The 17330-nt window shown below is 35.0% G+C and overlaps 1 protein-coding gene across 1 annotated transcript in view; it reads left to right on the forward strand.

The window, feature by feature from the left end:
* The window catches only part of mRpS25 (mitochondrial ribosomal protein S25), a 49535-nt gene extending 35346 nt beyond the window's left edge, over positions 1–14189 (forward strand). The window contains exons 3-4 of the mRNA XM_090379840.1: positions 9709–9796; positions 13953–14189. Of these exons, the coding sequence (XP_090235966.1) occupies positions 9709–9796; positions 13953–14124 (260 nt within the window). The 3' untranslated portion in view covers positions 14125–14189. The remainder of the gene's footprint in view (positions 1–9708; positions 9797–13952) is intronic.
* The last annotated feature ends 3141 nt before the right edge of the window (positions 14190–17330 follow it).

Genomic DNA, 17330 nt, shown 5'->3' on the forward strand with positions numbered 1-17330 from the left:
AATTTATACTCGGTAGCATATAACTGTCAGCTAACATTGCCCGAAAGAAAAGTATTGTATTATTTTCAGTGGATTCTGGTTATTTGGGACACATTGGGACTAGTGCACTTTGGCCTGATTAAGCAGCTGCCCCAATTTTGCAAAGTTTCATGTGAATAGTTAAAAATACAGTGGATCCCTGCTCTATAATTGGTTCACTGTATGATCAAATCACATTATGATGGACTTTTCACAATAAAATACTGTTCTATACGATATGTAGTGAGTGCCAGTCATTGTGATCATGTTTGTGAATTGAATTTTAATTCTATTCTAATAAGCAAAAATAGAAGGATATAAAAGTAAAGATATATTAAGCACAAATTTACACTTTTATTACCTTACCAATTAACAAAATTAAATGATACGTGAAAATTGGAAGAATATTTTCCACAGGTTAGCAAAATAAAAATAAATTTATGCTTACATACATAGTTTAATTAATACTGTAATGTGCACATACTAACTAATTGATATTTCTGTTCACTGAATTTGTTTTGGGTTGTAAAATTTAAAACAAAGATAAACAATTGATAACAAAGAACACGACACACAAATTGCAACTAACATGATATGCACATGTGAGACACAGAGTAACAAGTTTACGAAGCTTAAAAATAGGAAGGAAGAGAAGATTCTGAAAATGTATTTGTTTTTTATATGATTGAAGATTTCAGTGATGGGGAAACACATTTCACCCTAATAACGTTAAAACCTACAGAATTCCAGCTATCAGTTTTATTGCAAATGCAATAAGATCAAGTTTACTTTTATTTATAATAGATAATCTATTATAAATAATAGATTATAATAGATAATCTACTATAAATAATAGATTATAATAGATTAACTATTTATAATAGATTATAATAGATTTTAATATAATATTTATAATAGATTATAATAACAGTCTGCTGGTATGGATGAGATAAATGGAGAAATGCTGAAGGCTACAGGTGAGGCAGGGACAGCTTGGATATACAGACTGTTCTGTAAGATCTAGGATGAGAGATAGGTGCCGAAGGACTGGAAAGAAGATTTGATCATCCCGTTGTTCAAGAATGGAAACAGGAAAAAAGTGTTCCAATTATAGAGGCATCACACTGACATCACATGTGAGTAAGCTGTATGAGAGAGTGTTAGATCGGAAGATAAGAGGAACGATTGAAAATAGGATAGCCAAGGAAAAGTACGGCTTTAGGCCTGGCAGATCAACAGTGGATCTAATTTTCTGCATCAGGCAACTGATGGAAAAGTGTTACGAACATTATAAAGAATTATGGATGCCATTTTTGGATATAAAGAAAGCGTTTGATGCCCTAAAGAGAGAGAAAGTGTGGGAGGTTTTGAGAAACTTGGGGATAGAGGAACATCTTGTGGAGAGAATTGAGAAATGTGCACCAATACAGTGAGCAAAGTAAGAACAGTGATGGGGTTGACGGAGAGCTTCAAAATTACATTAGGTTTGAGGCAAGGAAGCATCCTGTCACCACTACTGTTCATAGCTGTCATGAATGACGTGCAATGTAGAGTGGTGGAACAACTTGAACAGGACCAGATGAAAGTCATGCTCTTCACAGAAGACCTCTGCATATGGGGAGAGAGCAGGGAACAAGTGCAACAGCAAGTTGATATATGGGCTAGTATGGCCAGTGAATTTGGACTTGTTTCAGTCAGGAGAAGAGTGAAGTAATGGTTCTAAAGAGGAGTGGCGAGTTTGACAAATATATTACAATGGAAGGGAAACAGCTAAAAATGGTTAATAACTTCAGGTATCTAGAAAGCACCATTACAAAGACTGGAGTAATAGATGAAGGCAGACAAGAGATCTGATCTGGAACAGGAACATACCACTGAAGTGTAAGAAGGCTATATATCAGGCCTATTACGTACCAATTCTGACATATGCATCTGAAACTTGGACTATGAGGAAAAAGGAAGCAGAATTCGGGGGGGGGGATAAGATTTGTGAGGAGCATAGCCGGAAAGACAAGATGTGACAAAATCAGGAATGATGTGATTAGGGAAAGAATTCAGGTTGAAAAACTCCAGAACAGGACCAGAAAGGTCCTGTTTGAAATGGTCTGGACATGTCAAGAAGATGAACGAGAGGCATTTGCCAAGAAGAATGTTTGATTTACAATTAAGGGACAAAAGACCAAGGGGGAGACTAAGAATGAGATGGCAGGACATGATAAAGACCGATGTCATTAAGAGAGGAGGAAATTGGAGTGAAATCAACGACGGAGAGAAGTACACGGACAGGGCATGGTGAGGAGGCTTCATACGTCGATCCGTGGGAACGATGATAGATGATGATTATAATAGATTGCACTAACAGAAAACAGCAATAAACCAGAAACTGCAAATTGTTTTATGATTGTGACCTCCAGAAATGTGGTTTAGAAAAATATCACAAAAGCATTCAAAACTGTCTCCATGTGGTCCGATCGGAGATAATCGGGGGTTGATCTCAAATGCTGTAGTCTCCTGCCCTGATTAAATGGTGTGTTGTCACAATTAAATGAAGAAAACCCTGGCTATTTTCTTGATTAGGTTCTGTTCTTTAAGATTTGTCCCAAATAAATGGCTGCCCCAAATAACCAGAATCCACTGTATTTAAAAGCTGAGAGAGAGCACACGAACAGGTGGAGTGATGTAGTAGATCAGGGGTTCTCAACAGGGGTGAAAAAAATCATGGAGAAGAAATGATCTCATCTCTTCTGAATGGAGGCTTTCTCTCGTGGCCGTTCTCAACCTTGTGTTATTTGGAATTACAAGACTGCAAAATGGGATTATCTGTGACACTTCTATTCTTCTTTTCCTTGTTAGATTACCATTTTAAATCTTCTGATGTCAGCGTTTATTCAGATCGTGTCAGTGAAATTATTCTTAAAGAGATGAAATCTTTTATTCCACATTTTCCTATAAAATCTCATCCTTTATCTAAACCATGGTTTTCTAATAAATGTGCTAAGGTTGTTCAAGATAATAATGTTGCATATCACAAATGACTTGCTTCTAATCTCCAGGTTCATTTTGTCAAAACCAAAGCTCAGAACAATTGTAAAACAGTTATTAATCAGGCCAAAGTCTAGATTTTTAACAGGTTAGGAGTGGAAAACTTGCTTCTTGTCCGAATGGTAGTAGAATATTGTGATATTTTGTCAAAGCCATTGTTCTGGACACCTCCGTAGCCAGGTGGGAAGGAGCAGCAGTGCGTAGCACACACACTTCTTGATTAGACCGCGGTTCGAGTCCGTCACCACCAAATACGGAGGATGCGGAAAGGTTAGGGAATGACCACCGCATATCCCCGGAGCAATATGGCCTTAGTTGCTAATGCTCCTAAAAACCAAATAACAACAACAACCATTGTTCTGTAACTTTTATCAATTTCTGCTTCCATTTTTGTTAAAACCCGATTATTCTGCTGCCACCTCAGCTAAAGATAAAGGCAACCTTCTAGCTTCCTACTTTTCTTCTACTCCTGTACTGACAATCTTGGTAAATCATCACCTACCATTCCCAGTAAACTCATTCAATTCCTCCTGTAGCCTTACGTCAAAAGGATGTCAGAAGAATTGTGAACAATCTTGATACCAAGAAAGTGCCAGGTTCTGTTGGTATTTCTCCACTTTGTCTCAAATCCTATGTTCCTGAGCTTACTTCTGTTCTCTGTCACCTTTTTACACTTTATTATTCCACTGTTGTGTTTCTTTCTGCTTGAAAATTTGCTCATATCCAACTAGTTGCTTAAAAAAGGTGGCACAACCCTCCCATCCAATTATTGTCCCATTGCATTTACTTCTACTCTTTCTAAAATAATGGAGAAATCCATTAACCAAAAACACATAACCTATCTAGAAACCTTCCATCTGATCAATGATTGCCAATATGGGAGTTTTCAGAAAAAAAATTATGATAAAATACCCTTTATCAAGTGGAATATTTAATATTTTTTGATATGTAAAGCAAAATTATACAATTAAACCCCAAAAGTCCCAATAACTAAATAAATTTTGTTAAGTTCTAAATTCCTATGTTGAAATTTGTATTCAGGCCTGGATTTTTGGTTTAAGAGAAGTCTATAGCTTAATCATAGGAGAGATAAAATTGTGCTATACTAAAGAACTCTGTTTATTGAAATGCATTTTAATTATTAGAGTTATTATTATTATTACAATTAGCATATGGTGCAAGGAAGTCTGAGGCTTTTGCTGCACCAGCCAAAAAAAAAACTTCTGAGTTACCCTTAGAGAGAGAGAGAGAGAGAGAGAGAGAGAGAGAGAAATCACCAAGAAAGAGAAGGTTGGGGTAGCTTGAATGCTGCGGTCACGTACCTTTGTGTCGACTCCTACTAACACCATTGCTGCCAACTTATATTTGCGAGAGTCCTTTATTTGTGCCTTGGGGCACTGGAACAAATAGGCACTGCTTTTTAGTAAATGGATTTCATCTGTGAAGAATAATCATTCCAGGTAATGCCAGCATCTGCTGTTTGTAGCATTCTAACATCAATAGATGTAGCTGAATGAGATTCAGAATCTGCATCACTTGAACAGAATTCTGTTCTATATCAGATAACATATTATAAGCTGACGCAGTGTCATCAGCTTTGACATAACCTTTCCTGTTCCTTTTCAGTCCGCATGTCCCAGGCTGTGGCTCCATTTTAAAACCCTTTAGGGCAAAACTTTATAGGATAACACTTTTTACACAAAATTTTATCAATAACCACACACAAAGGATGATGTGTTTTGTTTTACCTGTACTAAAGAATTAAAATTTGGCAAGCATAATCTTCAAAAATTTTGCATTTTTTTTCTTGTGGAAAATACTAAACTAGATGAAGTAACTTCAGCATAAGCAAAAAACATATGAAACCTTGAACCAAGTATACAACGTAATATAAAAGCATTCTTAAACTTACTTGTTAAGTGTTTAAATTTTATTCTTATACATTTTTACTGTACAATAAAGTTCAAAGTTTCTATTAAAATTGTTTTTCAAGTCAGAAAACAATTATTTTTAAAGTCAAAAATAATTTTTGATTTTTTAATTTTTGAAAATTAATTTTTCAAGTCAAAAAAGCAAAAAATTTTTGACCTTTTAGTTTACATTTTTAATCATGGAATTATTATTCACAATATATAAATATTAAACCTATGTAGTATTTTTATTTATATGTATAATACAGCAATACCCGCATAGCACTGATAATTGGTGCTGAAACTGTTCCGTGTTATGTGAAACCATGATAATTGTGGATTAATTATAATGGGTTTAACTGAATGCATACCAGAGAAACAGTCTATAAAAAAATTATAATAAATCTATAAATAATTTGCACTTAATAGCTGATTAAAAGGATTTGAAATAAAAAATATTGCAAAAATTTTATTAATGAAAAGGAAACATCATAAGAGATAAGAAAAAGCTTTATTGTTTATTTAGGTATTTCAATAATAATCTGGTGGAGTAGTCTTCTTTTTCTCAGCATACAAGTCTTTGTAACATTGAATCCCATCTTGTAAAATTTGCTGGATGCTATTCAACATCCAGATCTCCATTCACAATCACCTTGCAGGCCATATCAACCCCCCCCCCCCCAAAAAAAAAACTTTCTCCAATTCTTCTGTTGAAAATTCTTTTAGTGCCACTTCAGTGTTATCCACAAATTGTTTTTTCGTCCCCTTCATATGCAGTTTGCTCATCAAATCAAGGAGAGTTGCATCATCTAAGCATTTGCATGTGAGTCAATGTAGTCACGTACATTAGCAGTGTCCAAAGTTTTGAATCCCAAGACTTTTCCAATCTTCACAGTGTCTTTGGCAGTTGTCTGAATTTGCGATTCAAAACCAGTGAAATCATTTGCCAAATGGGGCAGAACATGCTGCCAAACAGAATGCATATTGTTTGGCAGAGATTTCTAGCCAAGATGCAAATATATTTTTGATTGTATTTAAAGGGGTAAAAAAAAAATAAATAAATAAATTCTGAAATGAAAAGTTTGAAAAGCTATCATGTTGTCTTGTCAGGATAGAATTAAGAATACTGAACACTGTTGCCACTGACTATCTGAGGGGAGTTATTGGCACGTGCATGTGAGACAGAGTTGGCACTGCAGCATATATGTACGCTTACCTAAGCTATGACAACGCAGCATATATGTACAGTATGTGTCTAGGCTTGAATGAGTTTTTAATATATACAGTAAATTTTGACTTAAACTTAATTGAAAACTGTGTTATAGTGAAACCCATGCTGTTTGAAGCCGTGCTAAGCGAAGTATTGCTGTAAATATTAAAGGGGCCTCAAATTTAAATATGGCTGGGGGCTTATTTCATCCTTAAATCTGGCCCTGCAACTGGACATGCACAGCGGTAATGCATCATGCTCATCACTATTTTGTTGAAAATTGTAATTCACAAATCATAGTGGTGGTCACTTCAACCACAAGGGTGACAATTTTTTAGTGTGAAGAACTAATACAGTAGTTCAGTGAGAAACCTTATACAGTATTCATTATTTTACAACAATGTAAATTGTATTCCCAATTTATTCACAATATAAATAAAATTTTTTTCACATTTTTTTAGTTATCTTCTCACGTTTTCACACGTGAGTTTTTGAAAATTTATAAGTATTTAAAAGCAACACTTTTTGCTCTTTTCATTTAATATGGATTTTTCTTTATTGTGAAACTGGGTAATTCTTTACCACAATGAAAATATAATTAAATTGAATGATTTACCAGTTAGATTTGGGAGTTTATACTCTTATTAACCTGAACCCCTACATCTGGTAAAATTAACTTGCCACCCATTCACAACGTCAACCTCATTTGAGACACTGCATGTGCATTAACAAGTTTGTCTTTCTCTCTCTCTCTCTCTCAGACACATTAGCATATATGCATAATATGCATATGAAAACAATATGCATAAAGTGCATATTGTTTTCATGTCCATCCATCCATTTATTCCATTCTCATGTAAGTCAAGTTATTGACTTCTAGTTGATGGATTTTCATAAAATTTTATATTTGGTTCTTTTATAAAGGTTTGTTGAGCCATCCCAAAATTTTATTAAAATCAAAAATCAGTGGAAATCCAGAATTATTGCTTCTTTGTCCGTCCATCCATATGTAATTACTGAACTCCCAGTGAGTGGATTTTGATGAAATTTTATATTTAGTTCTTTTAGAGAGATGTTGAGCAGCCCAAATTTAATTTAAAATCAGACTGATAGAAATCCAGCAATTACTATTTCTTTATTCACAGATCATATAGCCTGTCCATATTGTAGACAGGCTGTTCATATTACAATATCAGACTGTATATTGTAGCTGAAGTACTAGATATGATGTTTGTTGCCATGTGTGTTGATTTGAGGAATGACTAGACAGTATAGTGGATGCACAGAAACAAAATGTTTTCAATTTGTGCATAAAAGTCGTTGCTTTTCTTTTCTTTTTTTTTTTTTTATAAATCATGAATCATTACCATTTGCCATTGTACCTGAAATTTAATGTACTGTGTGCATTAACCGATATATTTTTTGTTTGTTTTTTAACCCTCAACTTCAGTCAAATGCACTGTAAGAACAGTCAAAATACAGAGTTGATATCAAAACAGAGAAATATAATCAAAAATATTCGACCTTAAAGAAAATCAGAAGTCTTTAAGTAACAATCTTTTGGTGACATTCTAGTGAAATTCATAAATAAGGAATTTCACTAGAATATCACCAAATATCAATTATGAGATGGTGGTTCCACCCCCCACCCCCCATCTTCTAATCAAGCAACATTGTATTTTTCTTCCATTTAAAATATTTTTTATTCCACAATTTCTGTGCTTCTTTTTCTTCTGCCTCTGTTGTACTAAATAAATATGAGACACAAGCTCCTGTAAAAAAAAGGGATCCACCAACATATTGAACATACCTGGCAAGTTGGGGACATTAGATTGACATGTGCTATGTTTACTGAATTTACTTTTACTCCACTCCACAGGCGCCTCCGTAGCCAGGTGGGAAGGAGCAGCAGTGCGTAGCACATGCTTCTTGATTAGACCGGGGTTCGAGCCCGTCACCACCAAATACGGAGTATGCGGAAAGGTCAAGGAATGACCACCGCATATCCCGGAGCAATATGGCCTTAGTTGCTAATGCTCCTAAAAACCAAATAACAAACAATCCACTCCACAGTACAAAAAGGTACACCATATGAACAAATCTTAAGAATAATGCTTATGTAACTGCCTCCAGTTCCCATGAATGCCAGATAACTGGGCTTATATTGTGAAAGTCTACAAAGAAGATATGACCCACCATCAGTGGGAAGAGCCATTTGCTATAGAAAATTTTCAGTGGCTAACCAGACTTCTAGGCAATGTAATAGCTGTCATCCCTCGGCCCAGGCTTATTTGTAATTTCTAACTGCAGCAGTTAGAGCGTACGTCAACTTTGAGGTACCCCACCCTAGCCCAGTGACAGAACCCTGACCATAAACAGCCCCAACAACTTGATGTTGTTGGGGCTGTTTATGGTCAGAATTTTGTAATTTCTGTCTCTAACACTTTAATGTATTAGAAGAAGAAATGCACAAGGCATTTCGTCTTCAAGATCGTTTCAAAGCTAGTTGGCTTCATCATCGGTGGGTGGACAGGTACCCTGATATGAGATAAAATTAAAACGATGCCTTTACACTACACATGTAGTTCAAATTTATGGGTAAACATGGTGTATCTACACCGATATTATATAGTTAATTATCTAAACCCATTAGAAATTATGCCTTGTGCATTTCGTCTTCTAATACATTATTATTTATTCACCATTTGGCATCTCTCATATTGTGGAAATAACTTCGCAACTGTGATGGCATGTTGCATTACCAGGGTACCTGCCCACCCACCTATGATGAAGCCAACTAGCTTCGAAACGATCATCTGGGTGGTGGTGGTGGTGGTATCCACTAAAAATAAATAACAGTAGTCTTCTCTATTAGAGAAGCATTATTTATTCGAAGTAGTGCAATACCAGCTATCTCGTTGTGAAGACACCTGCAATATGAGATACAATTAAAATGATGCCTTTACACTACACACGTAGTTCAAATTTATGGGTAAACTATGGTGTATCTACACCGATATTATATAGTAACACTTTAATAAACAGTTTTTCTCATTGAAAAGCATTTTATTTACTTATTTGAAATTATTCCTCTGGGTATAGAAAGGTGAAATAAGTTGAATGTACAAATATTCACAGCTGTAGTTTCTAATTTGCTTCCTCAGTGTGAAATTCTATCAGGCTGTATTGACCATAGCAACTGAATATTATTTTCCTAATATCCCTTTTCAAATCTTGTATTTACAAGTTGCTTTGAAGGTCTCCCAGAAGTGCATTTGGTTATTTGGTTTTGTGATAACTTGCCAGTAAGGGATAGGATTAAAGAGCTAGTGAGAGCAAATGATAGATTTTTAACTGTGCAAATGCCAGCAAGACTGTCTTGTTGGGATTTGTGAAGTCTTCTACACACACACACACACACACATATACGCATGCACACACACACTCACATGTGGGCACATACATGCACATATGTGTGCATGTTTCTGTGCCATAAAGAAAACTCCTAATGTGTATTTTTATTTACAGATAATGGAGATGATGTTTTAATGGATGTTTTTGGGAAGACAAAAGATGAAATCCTTGATCACTTGATAAGAATTTTAGGGAAATCTCAGTGAGTAAACTGTATTTATAGTCATATTCTTTTATTATGCATAACTGTAGAGAAGATTTAGGAATACTGAAATTGGCATTTTTAGTTATGCTTAATAAAGTACAGGGTGTGAAGATAAAGTAATAAGACTTCTATAAGAGGACTGGATATGTTAACGCAATGAATTTTTTTTGTATGTCAGCAAAATTTATGCAAGAATTTGGTTACGCCGCAGTTACCAAAATTAGGTGGGAGCATGTGTTCAGGAATGTGTATATGTGTTTGTCTTTTTCAAGGTTGTTTCAAGTGTGCTTGAAATAATGGATTCATACTTTTATGTCTTGAATTTAGTTGATGCTGCATCATGTATCTGCATTTCCTTATTTGTATTTATAATAGATGGTAACACAAAAATGGCGCCTCCGTAGCCAGGTGGGAAGGAGCAGCAGTGCGTAGTATACGCTTCTTGATTAGACCGGGGTTCGAGTCCGTCACCACCAAATACAGAGGATGCGGAAAGGTCAGGGAATGACCACCGCATATCCCGGAGCAATATGGCCTTAGTTGCTAATGCTCCTAAAAACCAAATAACAATAACAACACAAAAATAACTTCAAAAATCAGAGGAAATTGCATACCTGTTAGCCTCAGTTGGTCTATTTGGACTTTTAAATCAGATCTAGGAATTGATCAACATTTTTAATAATTTATTTTTTACAAATCTTTAAAATACTAATGAAAGTCTGGCTCCTCATGGAAAACTGATTGCTACAAGCTCACGTTTGTCACACTCGCTCGTGAAAGGGTTAAACCAGTGTTTCTCAACCTTTTCGTTGTTGCGGCACACTTTTAAAGACGCTAAAATTCTGCAGCACACTTTTAAAGATGCTAAAATTTTGCAGCACACTACAATCACTATTATACTCATTTATATTATATATACCTATATATAATATATATTATAATTTATATATATATTATTATTATTATTATTTGTTTATAATGTCTCTTTTTTAAACATATATGAATTGCATTAAATTTAAAAGAAAATTAACATAATTATATAAAAACAAACAAATATACAAATATAACATTTTAATCAGTGGTTGAGTTTGATGGGAGGCACACAGTTTTTAAATATGAGGATTTATTGTGGATAGGCTTACTCTCACTTCTCTTCTACCGACTTTAGTCTGTCTCTCTTATTTTTTTGTTTAATCTCGTTTAAAGCAGAAAACCCTGTTTTGCACAAGTAGGAAGTGCAAAATGGCAATAAAATTCTAATTGCCTTTTCTGAAATTCGTGGAAATTCATTTTGAATTTTGATCCAAATTTGCTAATATTAGCATTATTAAAGTGAATTTCCAGTGACTGGTTGCTATGGATCTCAGCCAATTCTTCCTCTTGCAGATTAAGTCCTAACGTCGGAAGGTTTATTTTTGCAAATCTTACCCACAAGTATTTTTTTTTTTTTTTTGTATCAAAGGATGGGAAGTAATGCTAAATTTTTGTCTTTATCAGCTCTAATGTTTCGTTTATTACATTAATTATTTTAGTATAAACATTTCTAAATTTTTTTTCATTTACATATTTTTTCCATATACTCAACTTTTCTTTAAAGGTGAACAACTTGTCAATAGAAGTGAGTAAATTTTCCTGTGGTCCTTGCATACTGATATTTAATTTATTAAGCTGCGCAAATAAATTTGCTAGAAAAGCTCATTTACAGTACCAAATTTCACCCTTAAATAATCACAAAATTCTGATTTCTCCAGTGAAAAAAATATTTCATCACCCAACTCGTCCATATGCACGAGTACATTTCCTTTCGATCTCCACCGAACCTCAGTATGCATTATTAAAGAAAAATGATCAGACTCCAGTTCCTCGCATAATTTTCTGAAAATATGTATTTTTTGTGGTCTAGTTTTGATATAATTGACTATTTTAACCGATCGATCAAGTACAAGTTTTAAATCAGGTAAGACTGCCTTCGCTACTGGAAATTCTCTGTGTCTAAAACAGTGTGTTGTAATAATATTTGAAATGTGTCATTTTACTAAGTTTACAAATCCTTTTAGTGCTCCTGTCATCACGGGAGCACCTTCGGCACAAATTTGTTTTTTGTTTTTTTTTTGTTTGTTGGCGCATCGGCTTCTGTGGCCATAATGCACCTCCCAAAGGTTTTGCATCTTTACTCTGATCCAAGCCTGAGGCGGGATTCGAAACGGCAACCTTTGGGTTGCCAGGCAGGCACTTTGCCCACCTGGCTAGCCCGGGCGGCTCGGCACAAATGCCAATGCACGAATTCCTTAATACACCAGACTTTTATAAATAATTATTCATTAATTCGAAAATATCTCAGCCAGTTGTTGTTTCAATGAGTTCTCTACAACAACGACAACAAAAAAAATATATTAATAATTGTATCGTTTTCGATAAACCTGACCAATGCTATTAATGAGGCTTTCCCGCTAATATCTGTAGAATTATCTACTTGCAATGCAAACAGTCGCCCAAAATTATTAATATTTTGAATAAATTGTTCTTCAATATCATTTCTTTTATACCGATTTTCACGTATCATTTAAAGCGGGTAGTCCACTGTATTTAGTTTGGAGATCCCTAGGTTAAGTTCTGTACTATTGAACTTGTGCTTGTTCGAGACCATAAAAAATAATTGACTTTGAAGAGTGCAGTTCATGACTTTTAAAGAGAGCAGAAGCTACACGAAATCTAGATGCTGCAGAAGTGATTGTGCTTAGCAGCGATAAAGAGAGAAAATTAAATGAATGTACATTATCTCACTTATAAGTACCACAGTTTGGAAGGTAAGGCATTTGTTCATTTACTACTATTTAAGTTACTACTATTATAAAAATAAAGTTAAAATATTAAGTTTCTGATAGTTATAAAAAAAAAAATGGCATATTTTAGTTAGCTTTTGGAATGTAACCCCCCCCCCCCCCTTTTGTACTGGTTTCTTAGTCCCGGATAACATGGTTTCGCATTACATGAGATTTTGTAGGAACCAAATTACCGTGTTATACAAGGGCTACCTGTATATTATTATAACTTCTAATGATGCTATTTACAGCTTCCTTGAGATCAACATCATCCCTTCAAAATCACTGCCCACACAGGTGTTTCTTCAGATTTCTGAAGAGAAAATACTTACCAAGGGTGAGGTCCGGACTGGAGAGCATGTGGTTTAACTCTTGGAATCTGCAATCTCTCAGAGTACAATTGTTTTATATGTACAGGAACATAGCATTATTATGAAAGAAGTATGACACTTTGTGTCAGTTTCCCTCTTCTCCATTTCTTTATCCCCCCCCCCCCGATATATGTGTTTATTCCCTCCACATTTCAAAAACTGTTGGTCACGATCTTTCCATCGGATGGTTGAATGCTGAATTTTTTGGGTAGTAGTGACCCTTGGTGTTTCCATTGTATAGACTCCTTTTTTGTTTCTGGATCCCAGTGATGAATTCACATTTCATCACCAGTTACAATTCTTATACGAGTCCTTGTGGATGTGCATCATGCATGTACATTCACAAATTTGTGTCCTGTACTGTTTCTGAAGAGCTGTGAGCATTCTTGGCACCCAGAAAGGAGGATGTACAGCTTCAATAAAAATACCTTAATCATGATTTGGAGCAGCCATTGGGAGACATCAAAGTTTAATTATCACAGCCATCCTAGTCTTATCACATTTTGAATTTAATATCGTGAAATGTGCTACTTTGTGAAACTATAGCAAAATTTCCTGTGGCCATATTTAATTTACTGTTGGAACTACTGCAGTTTTTTTTTTTTTTTAAACATACAGTTTAGTAGGTGATGCTGGGGAAGACTTCCTGGAATGAGCAATATGCTATAATTGCAGCAATGGCACCCTTGCTTTGCTGAATTCTGTATGAATGTTGTGATTTACATTACTATTTCTACACTTTCTGTCCGCATAGTTGGGTTTCAAAAACCCAGCAAGAACTAAGTGTCATTGTTACTAGATTTATGAGGTTCTAGTGTGTGTGTGTGTGTGTGTGTGGAATTTTCTTAGTTCACTCCACTGTGTAGCTTTGCTTATTGATTAATAGTACCCTATTCATAAATATTCATTAAAGGAAAAATGTTAACGTTTCTCTCTCTCTCTCTCTTTTTTTCATTAAAGGAAAAGACTTGCAGAAGAAAAGCAGCAGCAAATGGTTAATTTAGCAAATTTTGGTGTAGGTTGTGAAAGGCACTGTATATGTGAGATTCCTGGTCAGGTTCCTTGCTCTTCTCTTGTTACACTGCCAAAGCACATGAGAGGAAAGTATAGAAATGCCAATGATTCTAATTAAATATTTTATTTTTCATCATGTCTTGTGTTCACTGAATAAATAGTTAATAGAAATTAAGTTCATAAGGAGGCTTGACTTTTTTAATTTTCTGTCTGTCTAGGATTAATCATAATACTTGTCTTTTCATTTAAAAAGATAATTATTTGGACATATTTCAGCATTTTTCTTATAACACAAATTTTATGCAATTAATAAAAATCAATCAGGTAAAAATTGTCTCATCATTAATGTAAACCAAGTCTACATGCCATATCTTTTCAATCAAGTTAAGAAAGTTAAGAAGGTTAACTTGATTGAAACAGAACTGATTTAACCAAAAAACAAAATCAGCATTTTCTAAATGCTGCTAAAAGTAATGTTTTAAAAGTAGCAAATTTTAAAAGTAACAAACGCTTTTAATGAAAGATCAATATAAGTGTTATATATCCTCATATGTCAGATGACTAAACCATATGAAAATTAATATATAATTGTAAATCTTACAGGGTGACTGCAAACCTCCTTTGCAAAACTAAAATGTTATTATGTGAATAGGGCATATGATAAAAACCTGAAACCACATCCAGGCAATAGAAGATATCTTCAAGTTTTTATTCACCACCCAGAAAATGTGTACACTGCAGTATATGGTAGCATAATCAGAAAACTGTAATTATGGCAGAATTTACTAACCCTGAGAAAGTGCAGTGCATAGTTCAACAAGCTGCAGTCTGCCATCACCATTATTATGCATAAATTTCAGACATGGTTTTAAAAGAAACCACCACTGAGAAGACTTGCATTACTGTAATGGTATGGCAGATCATAAAGGATAACTGTTTTGTATAATCATCCCAGCTAAGATGGTGGCTGAAGAAAAGTCAGTGAATGCACAGCGGAACTGGTTCAGTGAAGTTTTACACAAAACCCGGGGGGGGGATACATACAACATTCCAGTTTTGTGCTTACATGTGTCAACAGTGTGTGATGTGTTACATTGCCTTATAAGAATGCAACCATGCAAATCAAAAACCAGAAATTTTTCAGCTTATGGAAGATAGTGACAATTTCCTGGAACAGATCTATCTGTTGGAAAATAATATATTTAAGTGCAATATATATAATTGCAATTGTGCATCAGGCAACCCCGAAGGCAGAATTGTGCTGGTCCACATGAGGTAGCTATTGTCGGAAACTCTATTGTCAGGGAAATGAGAAATATATTGTACAAAAAAAGATAGGTGGAATAGTACTAGGGTATGACTGTCAGGGACAAAAGTTGATAAAATGTAGACTTTAAATGCAAAAAAGGTAATATTGTTGTATGTTGGCACTAATGATATTAACAGCAGGAAATATGAGAACTTACTCAATAACTACAAGAGATATTGAAAAAAGTTTATAGTTAGAGTTAAATTTTGAAGTATCTGCAATTCTGCACAGACATGATAGGAGAGAGTAAATGATGAGAGTTTTGTCAATGGCGAGATTGTGTAAAACTCATGGAGTACAATTTTTCTCAGTGAGAGTGCTTGTTAACAAGAGATTATGCTATCGAGGCAGTGTCAGTTGGGTTCAGAAAACTGCTAGCCTGGGGTGATATACAGACTAATAGATTAACAATAGTTGCCGGAAGAAGTGAAAAGTGATTCTTTCACTGCTTCTATTGCAACATGCAGCAGCCTGGAAAGCAAAGTACTAGGGTTTTAAGGCCTGGTATGGGTCATCAAAGAAGTACATAGGCTGTGTAAGGGTAAATAAGATTAAAAATAGGTGCGTGAATACTTGCATGTAGATTGATGCTAGGAGCATGCATCGTAAATAAATTTCATGAATTTGAAGTGCTGGTCAAGTCATCTAATGCAGACATTGTGGGGATATCAGAGATATAGTGTTGCTCAGTTATAAGGGATGCAGGATTTGAATATATGGAGTGCAGTTTATACAGAAATGGCAGACAAGACAGGAAGGAGGAGGGGTTATGCTCTAGTTAAGAAAAACATAAAATGTAATGCAATGCATCTGGTTGACATTGGTGGCCAGTGCAATGTTGAGTCAGTTTAGTGTGACATAAGCACTGGAAAAACAAAATTGAGACTAGGCGTGTATGACTGTATGACTATGATGAGTACAACAGAAAAATGTACAGAGAAATAGACTTGGCCAATAAATCAGAATTTGTGATTTATTGGCAACTTATCTTTCTAGATATTGGCTGGAACTTGTGGGTTGGTCTCTCACATAATAGCAAGACTTGTGAATTTATTGGTGATGTTTTATACAGCAGTACGTTAGAGAAGGGAAAAGAGAGAGCAATACTCTTAATCTGATTATCAGCAGATTCTTCATACATTAAGAATCTGCAGATAAAAGAACTACTAGGTGACAGTGATTGATGTGGTATTTACTTAAAGTTGGTAACTATTATCAAGGGTAAAGGGATGAGTTTTTGCTTTCATAAAGGAGACTGTAGTTGTCTCAGACTGTTTTTAAATTCTATACATTGGACCAACTAATGATGTTACCAACAACAAATTCTAAATTGGAAGTCTTCAGAGAAATAATCATAGAAGCTACTATGATTATCTAAATGGATGTCAGATGAGGTGTTGAGGCACATGGCACAGAAAAAAATGCATGGGATGCATGTAATTTTTCAGGTGATACAGAGTCTATGGTACATGTAAACTAGTCCACAATCAAGTCACATAAGTTGTTAGGCAAGCCAAGGCAGATTATAAGAAGTCTCTTGGCAGAGAATGCCAAGAAAAGCATGAAGGACCGGTATACTTATATTAACAGTAGATGGAAGAGATTTAATCATATTAGTCCACTTGATGTCGATTGTTAAACTGTTGATGATCCTGCTCAGGTTGCTGACAGACTGAATAGGTATTTTGCATCTACATTCACACTTAGGGAATTCTTTAGGGAGGAGAAGCCAGAGGTTTATCAAACTTTAATAGGGAGCTGAAAGATTTTGTGGTAACTGAGAGAAAAGAAATCAAGGAAGGAAACAGGGTAAGCAAACCCTTTGCCATAATTATGAAGGTATCATTAGATTCAGGTGAGGTTCCTGTGGACTTGTGATGTGTGAATGTATTCCCACTTCATAATGGGTGATCAAAGGATGACATGAGTAATTACAGACCTGTTAGCTTAACTTCTATTTCAGGGAAAATAGAAAATTGGTTAATGAAGTAATTGCTGAACGATCTAGACAGGAG

The sequence above is a fragment of the Mastigoproctus giganteus genome, chromosome 8 (genome assembly GCF_048544385.1).
Source record: "Mastigoproctus giganteus isolate SK-2022 chromosome 8, ASM4854438v1, whole genome shotgun sequence".
NCBI lineage: Eukaryota > Metazoa > Arthropoda > Arachnida > Uropygi > Thelyphonidae > Mastigoproctus > Mastigoproctus giganteus.